The sequence below is a fragment of the Peromyscus californicus genome, unplaced genomic scaffold (assembly GCF_007827085.1).
Source record: "Peromyscus californicus insignis strain IS unplaced genomic scaffold, ASM782708v3 Scaffold_14__1_contigs__length_90479793_seg_2, whole genome shotgun sequence".
In the NCBI taxonomy this organism is placed as follows: domain Eukaryota; kingdom Metazoa; phylum Chordata; class Mammalia; order Rodentia; family Cricetidae; genus Peromyscus; species Peromyscus californicus.
In genome coordinates, this window is record NW_026294436.1 from 50,942,593 (window position 1) to 50,965,431 (window position 22,839).

Genomic DNA, 22,839 nt, shown 5'->3' on the forward strand with positions numbered 1-22,839 from the left:
TACCCTCAGAGGCAGAGCTGTCCACTCGTGTGGCAGCCACACAGCTCTGATGGCAGGGAGCAAAGGCAAGTGTGAGAATATTAAATATGTCCGACTTCTCGCACCAGACGTAGTGAGACTTAAAAAAAGAAAACAAAACACCAACTTGCCCTGAAAGGCTAGAACACTAAAGGCCACACCACAAAGCCCACAGCAAAGAAGCGGATGCCAGAGCCCAGAAAGGACAATAAAGTTTCACATCCTGTTTGCAGGAGGAAATGGAAGCTGGAAGCGGCAGGTCCCCAAGGACCCCTTTGAGCCTGAAAGGTCTGTTTCCCTCTTAGTAAACACACCCGGTCTCCTGTTGACCCCCAAGCTCCCTCCGGCCTTATACTCCCCAATGTTTTTCTTCCAACCCTCAGAGTCAGGCCTTCCGGTCAGCTCCCGACAGCTTTAGGAAGGATGTGAGAAGGGAGGGGGCCTCAGGGCCCCCCTGCCGACACTCAGATGTTAGGTCCCATTTCCAAGAGCCAGAAGGACTGGTCTGACCCTGAGCTGAGAGTCCTCTGGCTGAAAATTGTTTACAGTTGGTGGTTTTTCTCTTTAATAGTTCATAAGGACAAATGACCACAGAATTATTAGTAAGACCAACAACTGGAAACAGCCTGAAATGTCTGCAGGTTTAGAAGTAACTTAAAATGCCCCGGTGCATCCAGAGCAGAGTCCTGGCTGTAGGACTAACTGACTGATGGCCAGCTTCCTTCCCTGCTGGCACCAATGCTGAAGGATAACAGGCAAACTTTGAGAGCATCATGATCCCATGTTTGCCTTTAAAATAGACCTCCCTCATCCCCCGCCCTGCATATCTTTACGAGGGCCACGCTTGGATCCCGATTTGAAGAAACCACTTGTAAAAATGCCATTTTCACAACAAAGGAAACCTGACTGCACACTGGGAAGTAGATAAAACCGAAACTCTGGCTCTCAGAATGCATCTTCCAAAGTGTTTGTGTTTGGCCAGCGAGATGCCTCACAGGCCTGCTGATGACCCCGACAAGTGTGTTCTGCAGGCCCCATGCGGTGGAAGGGGGGAACCGACTTCACCGAGATGTCCTCTGACTTCCACACTACATGGTGGCGTGGGCTCGCTATCACATAAAGAAGAAATGTTTTAATTCAACCTGGCAAGATGGTGTTGCTACATATGGGTGTAGCCATTCTTTTGAGACAGGGTTTCTCTGTGTAGTCCTGACTGTCTTGGAACTCATTCTGTAGGCCAGGCTGCTCTCGAACTCAGATTCCCCTGCTTCTGCCTCCTGAGTGCTGGGATTAAGGGTGTGCACCACCACCACCACCACCACCACCACCACCACCACCACCACCACCACCACCAGGCTTCCATGTTTGTAATGAACTTTAGGTTAGCATAGTAATAACAGGTTTCATGCATGACATTTTCATGCACGTGCCATTATCCCTTACTCTCGTTATTTCCCAATGTCCACAATTTTAATTTTTAGATTTATTTTACATGTATTAGTTTTTTGCCTGCTACCCTTAGAGTTCTGATCTGGCTTATTGTGAGTTTTGTTTATATTTTATATATTTTGAGACAATATTTCATATAGTCCAATTCCTGATCCTACTGCTTCAACCGCTCCAGTGTTGGGAGGACCGGGGTGTGCCATCACCCCTGGTGGATCAGGGAGACTGATTTGACTCTTCTTTTATGCATGTTCAATTTTTTTCAGAGTAACATAGTCTTGACTCCACAGGAGGCAAGTGCAGGAGGACCACCCCCATGGCAGGGCTTGGCTAAGTCCCTGACACCAGGTCTACAGTACCTTAGGCTCTTCCTCTGCAAAAGCTTACCGTCCCTAAACAGGGCAGGATTAAGTCTGGGATCCAGCTGACATCAAGGCCACCCCACTGCTTTCAGAACAGAAACCCAGGGGTTCCCTTAGCCCAGCTCGGCCTGCTGGACCCAGGCCTCCATGAGAGCCTGTGGATGGGGCTGGCATGTTGCCTGTGCAGCTGAGAAGCCAGAACCCCAGCCGGCAGCAGGAGGAAGGCCAGCAACACTGAGTTCTCCCCTAAAAGAAGCAGAGATGATGGAAACCCTGAGGGTTCCATCTCTCCCATCTGGAGAGCCTGAACTTATGAAAGCCAGGGCTCACGTCATATCCTTGGTAACCAGCAACCCATACACATCACTAGAAAGCACCAACTCTGCTTGGTCAATGGTATCGTTGGTGGCATGGCTCTTGACAGATGAAGGGACCATGTAGTGTTTCTTTGTTTATTTGTTTTTTGTTTTTTTCGAGACAGGGTTTCTCTGTGTAGCTTTGTGCCTTTCCTGGATCTCACTCTGTAGACCAGGCTGGCCTCGAACTCACAAAGATCCGCCTGGCTCTGCCTCCCGAGTGCTGGGATTAAAGGTGTGCGCCACCACCACCCGGCTATGTAGTGTTTCTATTTCTTTCTACCTTCACCAAATTCTCTCTCAAACTGAAACTAAGAGCCTAGACAGCTATATCTCTGTCTTCCACCCTTCCATTCCCTCTTGCCCCACGCCCAGATCCTGGAGAAAACTGCTCTCGGGCATGCGGAGCACTGATCTGGATAAAGAAGAAATGAGGGTCTTTCCTTCAGAATAGCATATCAACCTGAGGGTCACCACTCCTTTGGCAAACCTCTATCTCCAAAAATACTTACATTATGATTCAGAACAGTAGCAGAATTGCAGTTATGAAGTAGCAATGAAAATAATGTTATGGTTGGGGGACATCACAACGTGAGGAACTGTATTAAAGGGTGGCAGCGTTAAGAAGGGTGAGAACCACTGCTATAGACCAAACAGTCCCACCTCTCCTTGCTCATCATTAAGTGGACAGTGGCTGGGCAAAATATATAATCCAAGCCTGACGAACTTTGTGCTACAAAAGAGTAAGAGAGGCGATCCGTCAGCACGTGCCAAGTCTTAGGAGTGATTAGGTCTCACTGCCGCGTCACCGGCAGCCATCTCAAGGAACTCTGGCCTCCACTTTTTGGTTTCTTCACGCTCGGTGCCTGGCCCAGGACCGTTCTCAGTGTGGCTCGATGAAGAGACAGATCCACTCGCCCAGCAAGCATGCAGAGGCAGCTGTAAAGTGCCCAGTGCTTTTCTACACTGGGGGGGGGGGGGGGGGGGGGCGGGGATCCATGAACAGAACAGCAAAGTCCTGCTATTGGTGTTCCTGTGGGGAGACCAGAGAAGGGAACACTGGGCTGACACAGGAGCGAACTGATGGAGCCAGGGAGCTGCTATTTTATTTCCAACCATTTTAAACGTGCATTTATGTGTGAGCGCACACACACACACACACACACACACACACACACACACTCAAGCATGTGACAGTCAGAGACAGCCCTCAGAACCCAGTTCCTCTTTCCATCATGTGGATTCGGGACCTAACTTAGTTTGTCAGGCCTATTAAGCCATCTCACTGGCCTGAGGTGGCTTTTATATGTTGCAGAAGGTCTCTCTAAGGGGACATCTGAACACAGACTTAAGAAGCTAGAGAACAGGCCACACAAACATCTGCAGAAGTCCTGTTTTGGGCCTTGGAGACAGTGGCATAAAGGCCCTGAAGTAGGCACACAGGCAGTGTGTATAGGAGTGTGTACCAGTGTGAACGGCTGGCTGGTCTGGCTGTACTGTATTGGTACAAACGAAAAGCCTTGTCTTTATTCTTTTTGATTAAAAACAAGCAGACACCACCATTCAGAAATTGAAAAAATTGTATTAAAGTATTCACAGAAGTACAAATGAAAATATCAAAAAGTAACAATGAATTTGATACTTCTTCCTAGCTGGATACATTTCCATTGAGAAAATACAGACAGGAATTTTAATCTGAAAGCCCTCCCTTTTAGGTGTCCCTTCACAATTCTCACGTAAGTTTTAGGATGCCTCTTTCTTTGGGTCAGAAGACATGGGGAGGGCAGGTCTGTCATTTGGATGTGACCTCGATGTTATCTGTAGATATCTGCCCCAGAATGCAGAGTTGCAGGAAAGGGACTGATACTCCAAAGGAGATGGTGTGTGGAGTTAGGCTGGGAGGCCTGAGCACCGTTCCACAAGCCGTTGGAACCAGGCTACTGTCTCTGCCCAGGATGCTGACAGCAAACTGCTCCAGCCTAGGGAAGAAGACTGGCTTGGGCCGACAGAGGATCTGGCTCTGACTGGGCAGGGAGGTCACAGAATCAGATGGAGGAGGCCCTTAAGAAGAGGTGTCATTTGAACAAAGGCCACAGAGCACCAGCATCATATACACTGTCTCAGCACAGCCCCGAGAAGGTACAGCACCTGTCAGGAGGTATCTGGAATGTGCAGGTTGGTTATGGAATTGCCGAGAAGAAGAAAAAGGAGAAAGCTGGCCCCCTCTGAAGTTTTTCCCATGTGAACGTCATGCTTGGGCTCTGCAATCTGTACCCTTTTAACCACAAACACCCTCAGTCAGCTGTGCTGTCCACCCAGTGACAAAAGCTTAGAGAGATCTTAGCATCCACTGAAGGATGGTGAGGACAATCTCAGGCTGCAAATTCCCTCATATTTTAGAAAAGCATCAACACAAACTTCTCCGGTGGCATGGCTAATGGATGGTGTGTGTCAGCAAGCAGGAACAAATGGTTCTGATACCGTGAGAGACTCACATCCACTGAACATCTCACTCTCTAACTACAAGAAATGCTAATACGACAGGTTGAGCCCTTGGGTGAAAAGGCCACGTCTGCTGGAAATACTAACAGTTCTGTGAAGTCTCCAATAAGGCAAACCATATCACTCGATGACAGAGATGTTTCTCATACTTTCCAATTAGAAATGACTCTGAAAGAATATACAGAAAGAGCAAGACAATTTACATTACGTAGACTCATACCATTTCTTCACCATGCAACACTGGCCTCTCACATCGGGAAGATTAAATAGAATATACATATCCTTTATACACATTTTCTTCTCTCTCTGAGTATACATGTGCTTGTCCTTGCTTGAGTCCTCAAGGCCACACGTGGTTTGGGGCATTATCTGCACAAGAGTCCACTTTGGATTTGTTTCTTGCTTAAGGTGTGTTTGGGGTCTTCTCTTAGTCTTTCCGGATATCCGCATACACCACAGATTCTGATTTATTAATCTTACCACTGTGATGTCCGCCAGAGTGGTCTAACTGTGCGTATATGACTGGGCCCTGGAGAAAAGAAGCCGAATTAGAGGTTTGGAAAAACTGATGGTCCCTAAGCTCCAGAAACAGAAGCAATCATTATAGCCATACTATAGGCTTTCAAAGCAAGGACTCCTCCTCTTTGAAGAGTCAAGGTTTCTTATAATGATATATTCAGGACTGACCTTAAAACCAGACTAGCATCCACTGCAGCCACCAAAGTGGGTACATGAAAATTAGTTCTGTTATTCCCTTTGGTTTAGTGCATACTTAGACATTTCTATGGAAATATCACATTCCTTCTTGGCAATGTCCCTTATTTTACCAGCTTCCAAAGCACTCATCAGCCTTTGCAACTGGGACTGGGTGTAAGGACTAGATTGGGCCCTTGACCAACCCAAGGGCCACGGAGATCTTGAGTTTCAGAATCATCCTGGTAGAAAATGATCTCATCCATAGAATTAATTTGTGCTGGTCACTTTATACATATAGGTCCTCAAACATTTTAAATATTCAATATAAATACAACATGATCCTTTCAGTCTGACCCTATGATGATTGATTAAAGGTTTGCTGCTTTCTGCACGACCCTCCTCTCTTTGGTGTGAGAGACAGGTCCTCAGGGTTTGGACAGGCTGGGGACCTCTCTGAGGTCCAATGCCAGTTAACTGTCTTTCCAAGTTATTTATTTTTTTTTAATTCACGAGCTAAGGACTGTAAAGAAAAGCTCTAAAGTACAAGTTCTTCCCTTTCCTCTTAGCATTGCGGAAGTCGACGAAGTCTATGATAGCTGTCAGAGTCCAATCTAGGAGAGTAAGAGAGGCTGGGCTCCTGGGACCTGAGCAAATAACTGCCTGACTCTCAGGAGCCGAAAGTCTGGGCAGAGGCTAATGGTTCAACTGCCAGAGGGCAGTTTACATTAATGACTTTTCCAACTCCTTTTAAACCTGTAAAATTGTAAATAAGCATAGCAAAACAGCTCTCGTTTAAAAAAGAAAAACGCAGCACGACCCGAAGTCAGGTCCTCTCTCAACCCAGGGAACTCTGAGAGGTCCAATGGTGTCCTTCAGCTTCCTACTATAATAAATACTACAGCAAGCGCAGCAGCCACACCATCAGTAGCCAGGAGCCCAACACACGCCCTCCAGTGTGTAAGCTGAGATCCTGCATTCTGACTTCCACAGAGAAGATGGGCCCAGGCCCAGGACTGTGGAATGGTACATCAGAAGTACTAAAATCAGTCAGTCACCAGACCTATCTGGACTTGGGGGAAGCCACACTCAGAATTCATGAGGCACTCTCTCTGCAGCCTGGCAGATGGCCATATGGCATCGGGCATACTTTGAATAAGCTCTAATGAGGAGACCTTCTGACCCTGTGATGAGACTGAATGGTACCTGTGAATCATCGAGGCAGGGCAGGACAGTGCACACCCGACAGATGCCAGCTGTCAGCGCCAGCATCACGTCACACAAGTCTACCTTGAAACACGGAGACAACTAACTGATCCAGTGAACCAAATGCAGAGCGTCCGCCTAACTGATGTGCAGCCCCGGCTGTTTTAAGCACTTCTCTTTGGAGTGGTGGTGTTCCTGCTACAGTGTGCGAGCAGGAAGCTAAGAGAAGGGAAGCATAGAGTCATCTGCACCAGTCAGTGAATGTCAACATTCCAGGAAGTAGTTCAAGTGAGACAGTACTGTGTTTCCTGTCGAGACTGCCTGGAAAGGCAGTGAACTGAGCTTGGACTGGTTGCCCACCAAAGCCTGATGAGTCCATTCCTTCTCACCCTTGGAAAACAGCAGGTCTAAAGTCAGGGTCTCCATTACTCAACCACCTAGAACTTTGAGACTATGGAGGGGCCAGGCCAGGGGAAGGGATGTATAAACTATTGTGAAGGACTGTGAGGGCATGGTTGAGGCCAGGGGTCAGCTCCATCTAGCACAGGTCTTGGAAGCCAGGTTTGGGGACTCATTAAAAGATAATGTCCACTGGGGTCTCTGTGGAGCATGCCTCAGGACCTTGATTTTGACAATCAATGAGACCACTTTGGACTTTAGGAGAATCCAGGGAAACAAGATTGATAGAAGTGAGCTCACTACTTCTAAGAGAGTTGTCACATGCGGGAAAAGAGCGGCGACCAGACCCACAGTAGCCCAGCTGCTTTGCTTTACAGTTGAACATTCAATCTCTTAACACCCCCACACACACACCCCAATAACTATTACAAAACAATGAAGTGAAAATGTTGTCTGGCTACCACCCCAGTAATTTACTACACAAGCAGGCCTTAAAAATGTTTCAAGAAGCCACGTGTGGTGGTGCTCGCCTTTGATCCCAGCACTTGGGAAGCAGAGGCAGGTGGGTTTCTATGAGTTCAAGGCCAGCCTGAGCTACAGGGGGATCCTGTTTCAAAAACAAAACAAAAAATTTCAAGAAACGCAGTGCCTGAGGTGGTCTATTCTTTTAGTTGAAATCGTTTTACTACAGACGAAATCAGCTCTGAATCCCAAATTATCAAATTTCATTTTCGTTAATAGAACATGCTGCTGAAGGAGGAAGGAAGGAGGTCCAAAAAGAGGGTTCTTCTAGAAGTTTCTGCATAGTGGTGACTCCACCCAGCAGTCCTTAGTGTACCTTGTAGTCATGGTGACTCCACCTGGCATTCCTCAGTGTACCCCACAGTCACGGTGACCCCACCCAGCAGTCCTTAGTGTACCTTGTAGTCATGGTGACTCCACCTGGCATTCCTCAGTGTACCCCACAGTCACGGTGACCCCACCCAGCAGTCCTCAGTGTACCCTGTAGTCACGGTGACCCACCCGGCAGTCCTCAGTGTACCCCACAGTCACGGTGACCACACCCGGCAGTCCTCAGTGTACCCCACAGTCACGGTGACCCACTCGGCAGTCCTCAGTGTACCCCACAGTCATGGTGAATCCACCAGGCAGTCCCTCACAGTATACCCTGCAGAACACTTTCCAGAGACCCTGCAATCTTGGATAATTTGACTATGATCCCTCAGGCATGAAATGACTCACTTTTTTCTTTTTTAAGACCAGGGCCTCACTCTTGTAGCTTTGCCTAGCCTGGACCTGACAAAGTAGACCAGGCTGGCCTTGAAGTCAGTGACCCACCTGTGTCTACTTCACAGACTAAAAAAAACTCACTTTCAACCCCTTAACACTCCCTGAGAGGGAACACCTGCCTTCACCTTGTGCTCACTGACTGTTGGCGAAACACTGTTTCCAGGATTTCCTTCACTGTGTTGTAGCTGGAAGTTTTCCTGTGTGTCCTGCCTGGTCCTGCAGCCGCTCAGTCCCAAGTAAACACACAGAGGCTTGTATTAACTACAAACTGTATGGCCATGGCTCAGGCTCATTATTAACTAGCTCTTGTAACTTAATTCAACCCATTCCTATTCATCTATGTTTTGCCACATGGCTTCATGACATTACCTGTTCTCTCACATCTTGCTTCTCCTGGCAGAGGCTCGCAGTGTCTGCCCTGACTCCACCTTTAACCTCCTTCTATCTCTGCTTCAATTTCCCACCTGCCTCTAAGCTGCCTTGCCATAGGCCAAAGCAGCTTTATTTATTATCCAATGGGAGCCACACATATTAAAAGCCAGACATAAAAGTGAAACAGGGTATTTTGACTCTGAGACAAATGAGATCCGTTCTGATTATTAAGAGAGTTGAGAAGAATTGGTCAAGCAGGAAAGAATTTGCGTGTGTCTTAGAACTGGACGGATGCAGGTCTAAAGGCCAGCTCTACCAGTACCCTGAGTAATTCAACCCAAATAAGCCTTCAGAGCAAAGCAGAGGCAATAAAATAAAACATCACGCAGGACCACTGTGAAGACTAGGAAGCTACATGAGATGTATATCTTGAAACTTCCCAGTGTCTAGATACAGCCATTGACAAATATATAAATATTCCATCGAATCACTGCACTCCAGATACCTGTCCTCTGCATGCCAAGTATTGACTCTTTCCAGAAAAGGACCCAGAAAACCAACTCCTCAAATAATCACACAAATTATCTAAAACCAGTTATGGTAAAAATGAAGCTTCATAAAGGGAGAGTTCTTGCTTATCTTTCCTCCCATGCTCTAGTGCCCCAAGCCCTGCCCAGAGCCTGCCTAACTCAGCTCCTAAACCAATCCTGTCTCCTGCTGTGCTGGCGGAACCTTCCTGTGTTCCTGCTACTCACCATGTTTTTTGCTGAGACTGAGGACTTCATTTGGGTCCCTAGGGTGAATCAAGATGTTGTCTCAGCCAGTCACAATTACTGACCCTTGCAGGTGACTAGAAGAAGTGACCCACGCTTGGCCTAAGGGGCTAGGAAAAAGAAGTCGGTGGGGGCTTCTGGCAGATATCTCATTCATGATAGATGATGCACACGAGGAAACCCGGAGTTTCTTCCTTTTACCCATTTTACATGATGCCAAAAGGCAGCCGCCTGAGGCTGAGAGAAAAGGGCCGCAACAAAAGACAGTTTGAAGCTAGTCACAGTGGTGGTCGAACTCACAGAGATCCCCCTGCCTCTGCCTCCCAAGGGCTGGGACTAAAGGTGTGCGCCACCACCGCCTGCCAGAGAGATCGGGTTTTGTAAGTAGTCCAGACTGGCCTTGAGTTCTTGATCCTCCTGACTCAGCCTCCCAAGCTTGGTATGTGCTATATATACCAAGCAAAGGTGTGCTTTATTCAGTCTGACATCTCCTATGTACCTACTTACCTACCTACCACCTATCTATCATCTATCTCTATTATCTATCTATTATCCATCTTAGAAACTTAATTTAGGGTTTTGTGCAATGCTAAAAAGTATACTCTCTGCCACTGAGATCCCTAACCCCTGCAACTTTTCATTGGAGTGTTCTGAATACTTACTATCAATGTAATTAATAAGCTGAGTTTACTACAGTCCCTTTCCATTCTCAGTTTTGCTTCCCATGGTTTCAGTCAAAGGCAGCACCCTCCCCGCACCCCCCCCCCCAAATTAAATGGAAAATTCTGGTTTGGTTTACTTCATTTTGGATAATACCTATTGCTAATCTTTATTGTGCCCCCATCCCCCCCCACCCCCCCACGCCACCCCCCCACCCCCCGCTCAGTTTTCATCAGTCCCACTCTGTAACCCAGGCTGGCCCGAAGTTTGTGGTCAGTCTGTCTGTCCCGTTCTAGCCAGCATAGCTGCTCTGGTCTGTGAGCAGCACCCAGTGTCCTCATCCCCCACCCCACCTGTCTGACGGATCTTTCTTTCCTCATTATGTGCAAAGTTCTAGCTCCTCGTTTACTTGTAAGAAAACAACTTTAATGTCCTTGTTTAAGAATCCCATTATCTCTCTCATTTCTGGGTTCATATTTTAAAAGTTTTATTAATTGTTTTATGTGTGTGAATGTTTGCTTGCATATATGTATGTGCACTATGTGTGTGCTTGGTGCCCAAGGAAGCCAGAAAGGGGTGTCAGATACCCTAGAATTGGCGTTATAGACAATTGTGAGTCACTCTGTGAATATTAGGAACCAAACCCAGGTCCTTCGCAAATGCAGCAAGAGCTCTTAACTTCTGAGCCATCTCTCCAGCCCCTAGGCCCCAGGGGATAGTTGGTTTCTATCTGCTGATTTAGTTACCTGATTTTCTCTCTCTTTCTCTCTCTCAATGGAACACTTCACAAATTTGCGTGTCATCCTTGTACGGGGCCATGCTAATCTTCTCTGTATCATTCCAGTTTTAGTGTATGTGCTGCTGAAGTGAGCACTCGTTACCTGCTTCCTGCATGCCTAGTTTCCCTAAGCCTTCTTTGAGGCACAGTTTCTATGGAGCCCAGCTTGATGTTCAGGCAATCCTCTCGCCTCAGCCTCCCAAGGACTGGTATTACAAGTATGTGACCACACCTGGCCATATGCCTAGATATTTTTGATTGGTACCAGACATTATGAATTTTACACTATTGGGCACTGGATTGCTGGGAATTGTTGCATTCTGATGTGGCATCTAGCTAAATGACTTCTGGATGAGTTGAGATCTCTAAAGGCCTCTTTTCAAGCTCTGTAAAAAATGGGTCCCGAGTACCCTTTATCTGGATATTTAAGCACCTACAAAGGTGTGACTACTCTGAGCGCCAGGGCAACAGGTTTCTCTACAAACTATTCCCAGCTCCTGGTGAGCTCCAAGCACTGTAGTTCTTTCCCCGGTCTCAAACGTGTTCTACCATGTATGCACAAATCTATACTCAGCCCAAACCCTCAGAGCCGCTACTCCAGGTTTGTGAAGTGCGCACATACACTCCCGGGCATACACCCTCTTCCTCTGTGATGTCTGTTTTTCTGTCTCAAACTCACGGTTCCACCTCCTCAGTCAGTGAACTGGCTTTCCCTCTCTGCACTGGTCTGTGGCAGGCTGGTGCAGTCGCAGGGCCCGCACTGATCCTTTTCTCTGAGATCAGAGTGTTGCGTGACCTAGTTTACAATGTCTCAAAAGCCGCAGTCCCCCTGTTCAGAACTGAGAGTCCATTTTCAGCAGCAGAGCAATGGGCAGAACTCCAAGGGCAGAACAAAGCTTCCCCAGGGCTTCCAGAGCCATTAAACTTGTTTGTAACTCTCCTGACTTCATCACAGCCCTATTCCTAGTTGGGACCCAAATCAGTAAACTGAGGTATATTGTGGCGAGGGAGGGAGGGGGAGCAGGGAGGGGACAGGAACAGGTTATGGCCTGGTGCCACCACAGAACAGCTGCTGTCATCAAGGCTGGGTTTGGACCCTGACAGCGTGGCGTGCTTTTAGAGCAAGGCCTCAGTTTCCTCGATGCCGTACATTTCCTCACCACCCTCACCTCAAGTGTTATGTCTGGAACATACATATTCTTGTGACTGGTTGTGAAGTCCAGTCCCTTTAGCTATCACCTCTTTAGGGCAGAGCAGAACTGGCCCAATTCCTGAGAATGGTTTCTACTCCACACAGACCCCACGGGCACTAAGCTACGAGGCTTTGACGAAGCCACAGTTATGGTTCAAAACTAGACGCATGACACGAAGCAGGGTGCAGGGCCCTATGCTAAATCCCAAACGAAAGACATTCTTCAGAACCTCCCACAATAAGCAGAAACCAAACACCCTTCCTTATTCATCCAGCCTATAAATTATCTGGACAAGCATTTCCTCTCAATTAAACAATTTTCAGATTTGTTTATTTTGTTTCTGAGTATTTTGCCTGCACATACGTACGTACACCACATCCGTGCTTGCAGCCTGTGGAGGTCAGGAGAGGGGACTGGGTTGCCTGCAACTATAGTTATAAATGACTGTGAGCCACCATGTGGGTTCTGGGAACTTAACCAGGGTCCTCTGCAAGAGCAGCCAAGTGCTCCCAACCGCTGGGCCACCTCTCCAGCCCCTCAATTTTTTCTAAAGAAAACCAATTTTTCTGTTTTATTATCAATACCAAGATTATCAGCTTTTCCCTGAAAACAAATTTTCTGGTACTCTGCACCATAAATCCTGACCAGTGTGGCTGGTCATGAAATAAATTTCTTGCTTTAATATTAATACTGAGAACACTCACTTTCCCTGCTAATTTCTATGTGTGTGTGCACAAGTGCATGCATGAACATGTGTGAATGTGCTAAAGACTGCCTTGCATGTATGTGGTTTCTCAGGTGTCTTCCACTTTTCTTTGGATACAGGGTCTCCCGCACACCTCTTTCCCTTTTTTTTGGAGACAGGGTCTTTCTACATAGCCCTGGCTGTCCTGGAACTCACTATGTAGACCAGGCTGGTCTAGAATTCACAGAGATCCACCAGCTTCTGCCTCCATAGTGCTGGGATTAAAGGCGTGTGTCACCATGCCCTGCAAGACAGTCTTTCAATGGGACCTGGGACTTACCAATTAGCTAGGCTAGCTGGCTAGGGAGCCGAAGGGGTCCGTCGTCCCCACCTCTCCAGCCCTGTGACTGTGAGTGTATACCACCATCCAGCTTCCCCTCCTCCTTCATGTGGGTTCTGAGGACCGGACCCAGGCGCTCTGCCGAGAACTTGACTGAATGAAGTACTGCCCCAACTCTTCCCTGCTAAACTCTTACCGAGTACTTTAGCATACAGTTTACTAGCTTCTCTTCTCTTGGGCACCCGAAGGATGTCTGGCAGCTGACAAAGCCGCTTGCTACTTGCACAAAGGGGACACCTTTTTCATAAATGTTAGTGGTGGTTTGGTGGGGGACTTTCCTAAGATCGGTTCTTCGCCGCACATTTTCCTGTGGTCTTCTTAGACCAGCCCTTCAATTCCTCCATCTTCCTCCCTTTCCCTGCACGTCCATTCCAGTGAGACCATCACGGTTTTCTCCCTCCTACCCAAGAAGTTAGAGCGCACCAAACATTAGAGCCGAGGGCCATCAGCTGTTACCTGGTGAGATCCGGCGGAAGGCGGACTCTTTACTAGACCCTCTGTGTCGGAGGGGTACTTCCGTGGAGCCTGCTTAACTGGCGACAAACGCTCTGATGTACTGCAGCTGATGAAGTGACAATTTGAAGAACAAATGTAAAAACGAAAAATTACAATAAATGGAAACAAAAGTGATGCAAATTGAGGCACAATGGAGCAACAGATACTTAAAAGCAAAACAACAGGACACAAAACAGCGGGTCTCCAGAAAATCAGTACTGAGAACTCCCTTCCGCTCCCGACATTCCGGCGTCTTCTAAACCAGTCAGCACGCGGCCGAGGGCGGCAAGTAGCAACACTTTCGCTCTGTGGTGTGCTATTTCCCCTCCTGCCCTCCACCCGGCTTCAGGATAAACGTTAAAAGGGGTACGATCTTATATTTTCAGTTGTGAGCCTAGCCTTTGATGGCTGAGTTATCCCTCCAGCTCTTGAAAAACCAAAAAGAAAAGCAAACAAACAAAAAAAGGAGTAAGCACACCAGGCGGTGGTGGCGCACACCTTTAAATCCCAGCGACTCAGGAGGCAGAGCCAGGAGGATCTCTGTGAGTTCGAGGCCAGCCTGGTCTACAGAGGGAGATCCAAGACAGGCACCAAAATAACACAGAGAAACCCTGTCTCGAAAAACAAAACAAAACAAAAAACCCAAACAAAAAAAGGAGTAAGTTCTACTAGCTTAATGGCGAAGTGCTTTAGTCCCCATCCAAGGAAAGCCCCTTCTGGATGAATTTCAAAAATCACCGGCCACATCCGGATTCAGCACCATGGCTCCCCTTCTCCTACCAACACCACAATCAAACAAAACCAAAAAACACAAAAACCTCAAAACACAAACAGCCAGAAGTCATGACCATGAGAAATTCTGGAATGTCACATGGACTGAGCTCTGTGAGAAGCATGGAGGCATCTTTAAAAAGTGCTACCCCCATGACTAAGTGGGGGAAACTGAGCAGGAAGCAGGTTCTTAGGGCTGTGTCAGTAGTGCTGACACACTAGATTAACAAGTAAGGAGTCTGGAGAGGACCACATCGAAAGTGTCGTTACCGAGACCAAAGCATCCTGGGTACTTTGCAAACTGCCCTCTCTGGAATGGGAGGCTAAATACCCTAAGCCAAACTATTCAATTATTCTAACACAAAGAAGGTCTTAATGGTCAACAATAAAATTCATGTATGAAAATCACACACGTATTTTACATGGAGGACATGCACACACACACACTGAGATAAACATAACTTCATCTGGATGTTGCGTTTTACGTTTTCAGTACGGTCAAACGACACACCCATGAACAAACCATACTAGCTGTTGGGTTAGCACCGAGCTGGCTGGTTAGTGTCAACCAGGGGAATGGGGTGAACATGTGCACATAACATTAACAGCAATGGTCAGCATGATCAGTTACCATGTGTCTAGTGGAGCAGAAGAGGAGACCCAGTCCTGTCACAGTGCCAATGTGTCTTCTACGTCGGTTGTTTTTTTTTTTTTTTTTTTTACTTTATATACACTGGTGTTTTGCCTGCACATATGTCTGTGTGAGGGTGTCAGATCTTGGAGTTACAAACAGCTGTGAGCTACCATGTGGGGGCTGGGAATTGAACCAGGGTCCCCTGGAAGAGCAGTTGGTGCTCTTAACCACTGAGCCATCTCTCCAGCCCCACTCTTTTTTTTTTTTTTTCTTAAAGGGAAGGTAAGTAGGATCTGGTCTCAGCACAGCAAGAAGAAAAGCAGGAAATGGTGTGTGGGGGGGGGTGGAGTGGGGACCAAAGTGAGACTAGCAGCAACCATGGTGCCATGCAGGGCCCTGGAAAGAAACATCTTCCTGCCCACTTATTAACCCCAAGCGATAAGTACGGCCTGAAGCGTTACTACCTTAGATGAGTCTCAAGTTGAAAACCATCCATCCCACTGTATTTACAACACACCCCATGCAAGGGAACAACAGTCAGCAGAACAGACGCCTTCCAAGCAAGTAATGCCTGAGTCGGAACACTCTAGACTTGTTTGAACACAGCACTCCTAACAACTCGAGGTCAGCAAAGCCCACAGAGAGAGGCTCCCGCCATGCGGGCATGCAGTCCTCTCTAACCAGTCCCTCTAGGACGGCTCAAGTTAGCGTGTGCATGGGTGACGCTGCTCGGGCTATACCAACTTGAATCCAGCTTACCGCGTGAGTGCTATAGCTTACGTGGGTTAGCTTTCCAGCTGGAGTGGGGAAAAGAGAAGGTCTTGCAGTTAGACGCCGCCCTACACTCAGATGTCCCTTGTGAGAGACATCGTAACAAAGCCACATACATCTTCCTTCTTCCTGGGACGTGTTGACATTAACTCTTACTCTCCTGGTTTAGGTGCACGCAAGCTAGAAAGAGTGAAGTGCTGAGGCCCCTCAGGGGGTAGTGGGGTGGGAACACAGCAGAGAAGCCCTGCCTCACACCGGGCCGGGGGGGTCATTTACTAGCAGAGCATCTCCAGCTAGCAAGCGAAAGCAGCACATTACGATTAAACTGTTTTTTAACCTTTTCTCATTTCCACGGTTTACATTTATTTGTGTGGGGGGAATCTGGGGATGGAGGGAGGGGGCACAAACATGTATGTATACCATGGCATGCAAATGGAGGTCAAAGGAGAATTTATGAGGAGTTAGTTCCTTCCTACCATATGGACTGCAGGGATCAAACTCTGGTCATTCATCTTGGGGACAACCATCTTTACCTGCCGAACTACCTTGCCAGGCCCCACTGTTATTCTGAGACAAGGTCTCATGTAGCCAGGCTGGCCTCAAACCCACTAGGTAGCCAAGTATGACCTTGAACTATTTCCCAAGTACCAGAATTACAGACTCGTGTGCCATCATGCCTGGCAAAGTTAAACCCTTAAATTGGGTAAGTGATGTCTGTGGCTTAAGAGTTCTAATTGCTGAGTGGATGGAACTGAAACTCAGCACCTGACTGCTGAGCAATTCATCTCCCTAAACCTCAGAAGAAAACTACAGGAGAAAGACTGGCATCCTCTTCTGCAGCGAACAGCAAGCCACTGCCGGCTGCTTCCTCACACCAAAACACCAAGGACCGCTTGGGCCCGGTGGAAAAGCAAACAGCAGATAATGCTTCCTTCACGGTGCTTTTCCTGATTCCTTCTCTCCAGCCCTCCTCTGACAGACAGCAGCTCTTACCCAGTGTAATCCCGTTTCGAGTGCTTTCTTCTGTAGAGGACAACCAGAACCAGGCTGATGAGCAGAGTGAGGCCAAGGACCACGGCAGTAACTGTGCCCACCACCACCCAAACCAGGAACACCAACAAATTGTCTAGAGGAGAGAACAGTGTGAGGGGGGTGGGGACAGAGAGAAGAAAAGGCATTTCATTAATTTACTAAGCAGGAGTCTTCCTTTAGCAGTTAGCATTGTATTTATCCTCTTTCATTAGCCAAACTACACAGAGTATTGTCTAATGATGACCCACGGCTGGCATACCCATGGCCTGTCAGTTGAGAACGACCTAGAGAACCCAGCATTTCTACCCCCACCACCCCTCTCCACATTCCACAGTCAAAGCAAAGCTGGAGACGTGAACTGACACCAATCATCTCCAGCAGAAGGCTGTCTCAAGGAGACACTGAAACCTGTGTTCCCTGCCCATCTCAAACAAGGGAAGAAGTTTCGGTACTGCTGTAAGAGATACTAACCTATCATCCTAGACAATATCCGACAGACTCAGTCTCCTTTTTCTACAGCCCACTTCATCCAACCACAGTGAATGTGGTCATCCTTGCTCTTAACACTGAATCACTAACACGCCTGAAATCAGAGCCCCGGGGTTCCAGACTCAGGTGTGGGAAGGGAAGCCTCCTGCTGTGCTACTGAAGCGCAGTTCTCCCGACCATCAGCTCTGCTGGGCCAGGCCTCAGAATCCACAGAGATGGGAAGCACAGCTGGAAGGCAGAAACCACCCCTGCAAGGCTTGGGGATGTGGCTCAGCGGCAGAGTACTTGGCCAGCATTTATAAGGCCTGGGTTTGATATCCAACACCATAAGAATAAACTCCAAAAACAGTTCTTTCCAAATGCACCTTGAACCATAAATCTTATTCTCTAGCTACACATGCTGAAAGAGACCATGTCCCATCACATCAGCCGCTGTGGGAAGTACCTATTTCCACCACGTGGAGCCTAATCTGCCCAGGCCGGACGACGATATCAGGAGGGTTTTTGACATCACAGATATAGGTGCCGTTGTGAACAGACTGAATATTCTCTATATTGATTGACGCGTCTTTCTTGTCAAGGTCCCCAGCCCAGGTGACTCGGTCTTTAAACGGTGGATAGTCCCCGATGTACACTTGTCCTTGTGAGTAGTGGAAAAACTGCAGGGGAAACAAGAACACGTGAGCTCCACTCTCAAAGGCAGAGTTCCCGGCGTCTGGAACAGCCGTGCTGTGCTGCCGAAGGACGGCCAATCACACCGGGGGCTTGGCAAAGGGCCCTCACTCTCTCATCCTTCTGCCTTCCACCACAGGATGGCACAACACCAAATCCTTGCCAAATGCCAGGTTCACTGGTCTCCAGCTTTCCAAACTCTGGATCTGTAAGAAATAAGTCTATGTTCCTCATAAATCACCCAGTCAGTCACTGCCACTTTATGACAGCATAAAAACGGGCTTAGAAACCTATTGCTCGCCATAACCCTGTAGTACTCCTTCCTCCTTCGATCGCCCTCCCCACGCAATCCACATCCTAACAGTCTGCTATTTCACAAATCAACCCGTCCTCTGCTTTCTCTGTCCGATTTCATAAAGCTTCATCTCCCCTTGCCTGCCTTGAATTTCACAAGCGAGGAATGTGTGAAGCGCAGAAAACCTCAGTGACCTGCCCAAGGTCACAGGTCTTGGAGATGGAATTCAAACCCAGCTTTGATTCAAAGTCTAGGTGATTTCTGTGATTTTATACCTCTCCTGCTTGGTTACCGTTTACCTGCTCAAAGTCAGCTGCTGCCTGTCTTCCTGTCTCCCTCCCTCCCCTCCCCCCAGCAAGGAAACAAACAAATTGTCAACCTAGCAAGTGTTTTTAATAATCTAGTCTTCCCTTCCCGCATCATCTCCAAATACTCCCTAAGTTGCATTGTGAATCGGCAACGATGACGATCACGAAGCAGGAGAACGGACATGTATTATATGCCAGTCTGAGGACAAGGGAGCAGAGATGCACGCAGACCAGACTCGTGGAGGAGAGGCAGCAACGGTCCTTATTTCTAAGAAACTAACACAGGGGAAGTGGGAATAGATGGAGAAGGCAGAGCACTCACGACAGAGCCCCACAGAAGCACTTCAAAGGATGCAACTATCCTAAGAGAGCAGAGAAGGGAAGAGAAGTCTGTTCAATGCTAGACACACAGACCCCCACTTCATGCCCCAGGAAAGCCACGGCATGCTGGGTACGCTTTTCCTGTAAAAATCTAAAAGAACAAGAAAACAGCCTGGACTCACAAAAGCAGCATGTTAGTGTAAGCCTCGGGTCATCGAACCCTTCCCCAACCACAAAGCAAGAACACTGTGAGAATAAACAGAACTTCTAGAAAGGAAGCTTTTGCTGAGTGGTGGCACACACTTTTGTCCCAGCACTCAGGAGGCAGAGACAGGCAGATCTCTCTGAGTTCAAGGCCAGCCTGGTCTATGGAGTGAGTTTCACGACAGTCAGGGCTATACAACAGAGACCCTGTCTTAAAAAAAAAAGGAAAGAAAGAAAAAAGAAAGCTTTTAACCTCAGGTTATCTTCCTGACATCTGCTTTATTTCTATATTGAATAATCCCCTGACATCCTAAAACTGAAGAGAAATCTCTTAAATAAACACGTGTGATTAATTTTAATCTATGGGATACTGGCAATGTTCCTCACTGATGCTCTATTAATGGAAGCAGAATCTTGTATCATTCCCCTAGATATTTGTTTGGATTCCTCCTGATGCCCTCCCAGCTACTCTAAGGTAGAAACCTCAGGGCAGGCAGTCTACATTTCTTGTCTTACTTAAAATCATACCCAACTAGACCTAGTAAGGAAGTTAAGTAAATGAACATTTTTCTGTCCTTCCAGATATTATGTTTAGAGGTTCCCTATTAGTAAATCCTCAAGGATACAGGCTCACCCAAGAATTTGTTGCTTCAACCTAGACACAGTGCTTTTCCTCGGGAGACTAACTTCAACAGGGAGTGCTTGGCTTTTTGGGGGGCAAAGAGGGGTGGGGTTGAGATAGGGTTTCTCTGTGTAGCCCTGGCTGTCCTAGAACTCACTCTGTAGACCAGGCTGGCTTCAAGCTTGGAGATCTGCCTGCCTCTGCCTCCTGAGGGCTGGGATTAAAGGTGTGTGCCACCACCTCCCGGAGGGAGTACGCAGCTTTGATATCAGTTTAACCTAAAGTCACTTGGGCCAAACAGAAAGCTGCTTTGATTTCAGTAACTATAGTCATTTAGTACACACTCCAGGTTTTCCCAGAGGAGACTGTGAGGGACTCACACTATCTACACTGAACAGGAAGTTGCTGTGTTCCTTGAGGAGTGGTGGAGAGGGTTAGGGTCCATTCTTCCTTCCTTCCCCCCAACTCCCCTCATAGAAGGAGGGGGATTAATGGAATAGGCAAACAGTGAGCCAGCGTCTAGACTGAGGAACCTTTAAGCAGCAGGCTGAGTTAGAACTCCATGGTGCTGACACTGACTTGGTAACTAGGGAGGGGCGTCTTGCTGCATCAGAACATGGCAGAGGGCATCATACGGGAAGATGGAACAAGAGATCCAGGGCAAGTCTCTCTGCTTGTGGAGTCACTAATGCACCATGGGGACCCTACTCACATCACTTCACCTCATCTCACCCTAACGACCGCCAAACAGGCTTAGGGGACTAAGCTTCCAACCGCAGACTCACAGAGATCACCCGCCTCTGCCTCCCAAGTGCTGGGATTAAAGGTGGGCGCCACCACACGTGACTCAGGTGTTGGATCCTCTTACTGAACGATGAATGGCATTCTTCTTTCCCTGCCAAGTACTGACAACCTAAAATATACATCATTGCTAAAGCAGGTGCCAGTATCCAAAGGACACACGATGACCAACAGGACAACGGCACATGAATTCTGTACACTGGTCCCTCCAGAGCCAGACACCACACTAGCTTTCCTCTTCTCAACACCCCTCTGTGGGAGGTTTTATTAGCTCCATTTCATAGACATGAATCAGAACAGCTGCTCCATGTCAACTAGCTTCTAGCCAGTCACTGGTTTTCTGTGATGATTAATGTCAATTATTGATGAAATCTAGAAACACCGGGAAGAGGGGTGTCCGAGCATGCCTGAGGGGATTATCTTGACTTGGTTAACTGGTATGGGAAGCTCCACCCACTGTGGTGGGTGTCAGTCCCTGGGCTGGAATCTGGACAGTGGACAGTATATATCTATATATATCTATATATATCTATATATATATCTACATATATATATATATAAAGGAGGAAGTGAGCAGGGTCTGCACTTGCTGCTCTCTGCTTCCCTGCTGTCACTGGGACATGACCATCGACTTCAAGCTGTCTTGACGTCTTTCTTCCGTGATGGACCTTGCCCTTGAGCTATGAGCCAAGATAAAAACCTTTCTTCTTCAAAATGCTTCTGTCAGAGTATTTTATCACAGCTACAAGAGGAAACCAAACACCACCAATGCACGTGCTGTCCAGACCCTGAGCACTTCCCTTGGGCTGTGGCCTCATCACCTGGTGACCACGTGCCATGCTCACTTCTCGCTGCTCTCAGGGAGAGCAAAGACACTTTCCCCAGGCCCTTTAATTTCATTTTATGAACAGAGGTGTTTTGCCTGCATTTATGTCTGTGTATCATGTGTACGCAGTGGCATCAGAGGTAAGAAGAGGGAATCGGATCCCCTGGAACTGGAGGTGCAGTTGTGAGCCACCACTTGGGTGCTGGAAACCTGGGTCCTTTGGAAAGGCAGCAAGTGCTCTTAACCACTGGGCCATCTCTCCAGCTCCAAGAGCAAAGATGCTTTTATTGAAGACCTTGCATACCAATGGCATGGTAAGGTCCCAGGAAATATGGCAGAATCACACTACAAGGCAAATTAAAAAAACAATTACATCAGAAGGACTATATATACCTCTATATAGTATGGGCTATAGATAGAGAAACAGACAGATATAGATATTGTAAAATACATAGAAATAGAAAATGGGGCAAACACAAGCTGAAAAGGTGTGGGATAAAATGTGACTATAGTCAGCACAGTCCAGCAGAAGCGCCCTGTGGAAGTGAACAGTTCCAAATGCGATCTGGTGGTGAGAGGGAATGGGGGTGGGGTGGGGAGGTGGGAGTGGGGGTAGGGTTGGGGTTGGGGGCAAGGGAAATAAATAAAAAGACAAGGAAATAAGCTGCATTTAAGAGATGCTGGGCAGACGTTTTCTGGAACATTTTGAAGCAAGAGAAGAAGAAGCCTTGAAGTGTCTCGTTTCAGAAATGGATGGTAGGAGTGGGTCACTGATCACAGGATAGCAGTGGAGCAGTCTGTGAGAAACAATGAACACAGATGGAAAGGGGGGAGCAGAGGGGGAGGGGCGGTTCTTACCGACACTGCACTATCAGTGCCGTCCGGCTGGAAGCTCCAGGAGACCGTGGTCAACCATCCCGTTGTGTTAGGAGAATCAAATGTGCACGTCAGCTTCCCCTGTGTCCCGTTCACCACAAAGATTTCTTTGGGAGTATGTACCTCCAGGGCTGATATTCTAGCTGTCACTGAAGAGAAGAGAATAGAGTTGAAGAGCAGTATTTGGTAGAAATACCACTGTACATATTTACCAAAGAAAGAGAGGTTACTGGATTTCTTCAGAGTAATTGCTCACTGTCTGTTTCTTGTCTTTTTGTTGTTGTTGTTGGTTTGTTGTTTGTTTTTTAACTTTTGGGGAGGCATGTTGTCTATTTGGAGGCCTCACCAAGTAGCCCTAGCTGGCCTTGAACTCAGACTCCGCCTACTCCGGATTGCAGGTAATGACCACCAGACTTGGTTTATTTTGAGTTTTTATTAATTGAATAATTTTCACTAGTTTGGCTATAGTCAATTTTTTCCCCCTTTTAATGAACAGATGAACCAGGTGTGATGGCAAATGCCTTTAGTCCCAGCAACCCATTGTGAGTTTGAATACAGCCTGGTGTACACAATGAGTTCCAGGTCAGCC

The 22,839-nt window shown here is 47.5% G+C and overlaps 1 protein-coding gene and 1 non-coding gene across 4 annotated transcripts in view; both read right to left on the reverse strand.

The window, feature by feature from the left end:
• Positions 1-3,744: 3,744 nt before the first annotated feature.
• Mpzl1 (myelin protein zero like 1) overlaps positions 3,745-22,839 on the reverse strand; it is a 43,718-nt gene continuing 24,623 nt past the window's right edge. Inside the window, exons 2-6 of one of the 3 annotated variants that reach the window (XM_052737473.1) lie at positions 22,233-22,399; positions 17,771-17,984; positions 16,798-16,930; positions 13,590-13,695; positions 3,745-5,213 (exon numbers count right to left, since the gene is read on the reverse strand). In XM_052737473.1, coding sequence (XP_052593433.1) covers positions 5,112-5,213; positions 13,590-13,695; positions 16,798-16,930; positions 17,771-17,984; positions 22,233-22,399 — 722 coding nt within the window. In that variant the 3' untranslated portion in view covers positions 3,745-5,111. Of the gene's footprint in view, positions 5,214-13,589; positions 13,696-14,822; positions 15,831-16,797; positions 16,931-17,770; positions 17,985-22,232; positions 22,400-22,839 lie in introns of those variants that run through there. The other 2 variants (XM_052737475.1, XM_052737474.1) reach the window with 2 other exon arrangements.
• On the reverse strand, positions 10,846-10,951 carry LOC128110231 (U6 spliceosomal RNA). The gene has a single exon (XR_008218181.1). It is a non-coding gene; the product is annotated as a U6 spliceosomal RNA (small nuclear RNA).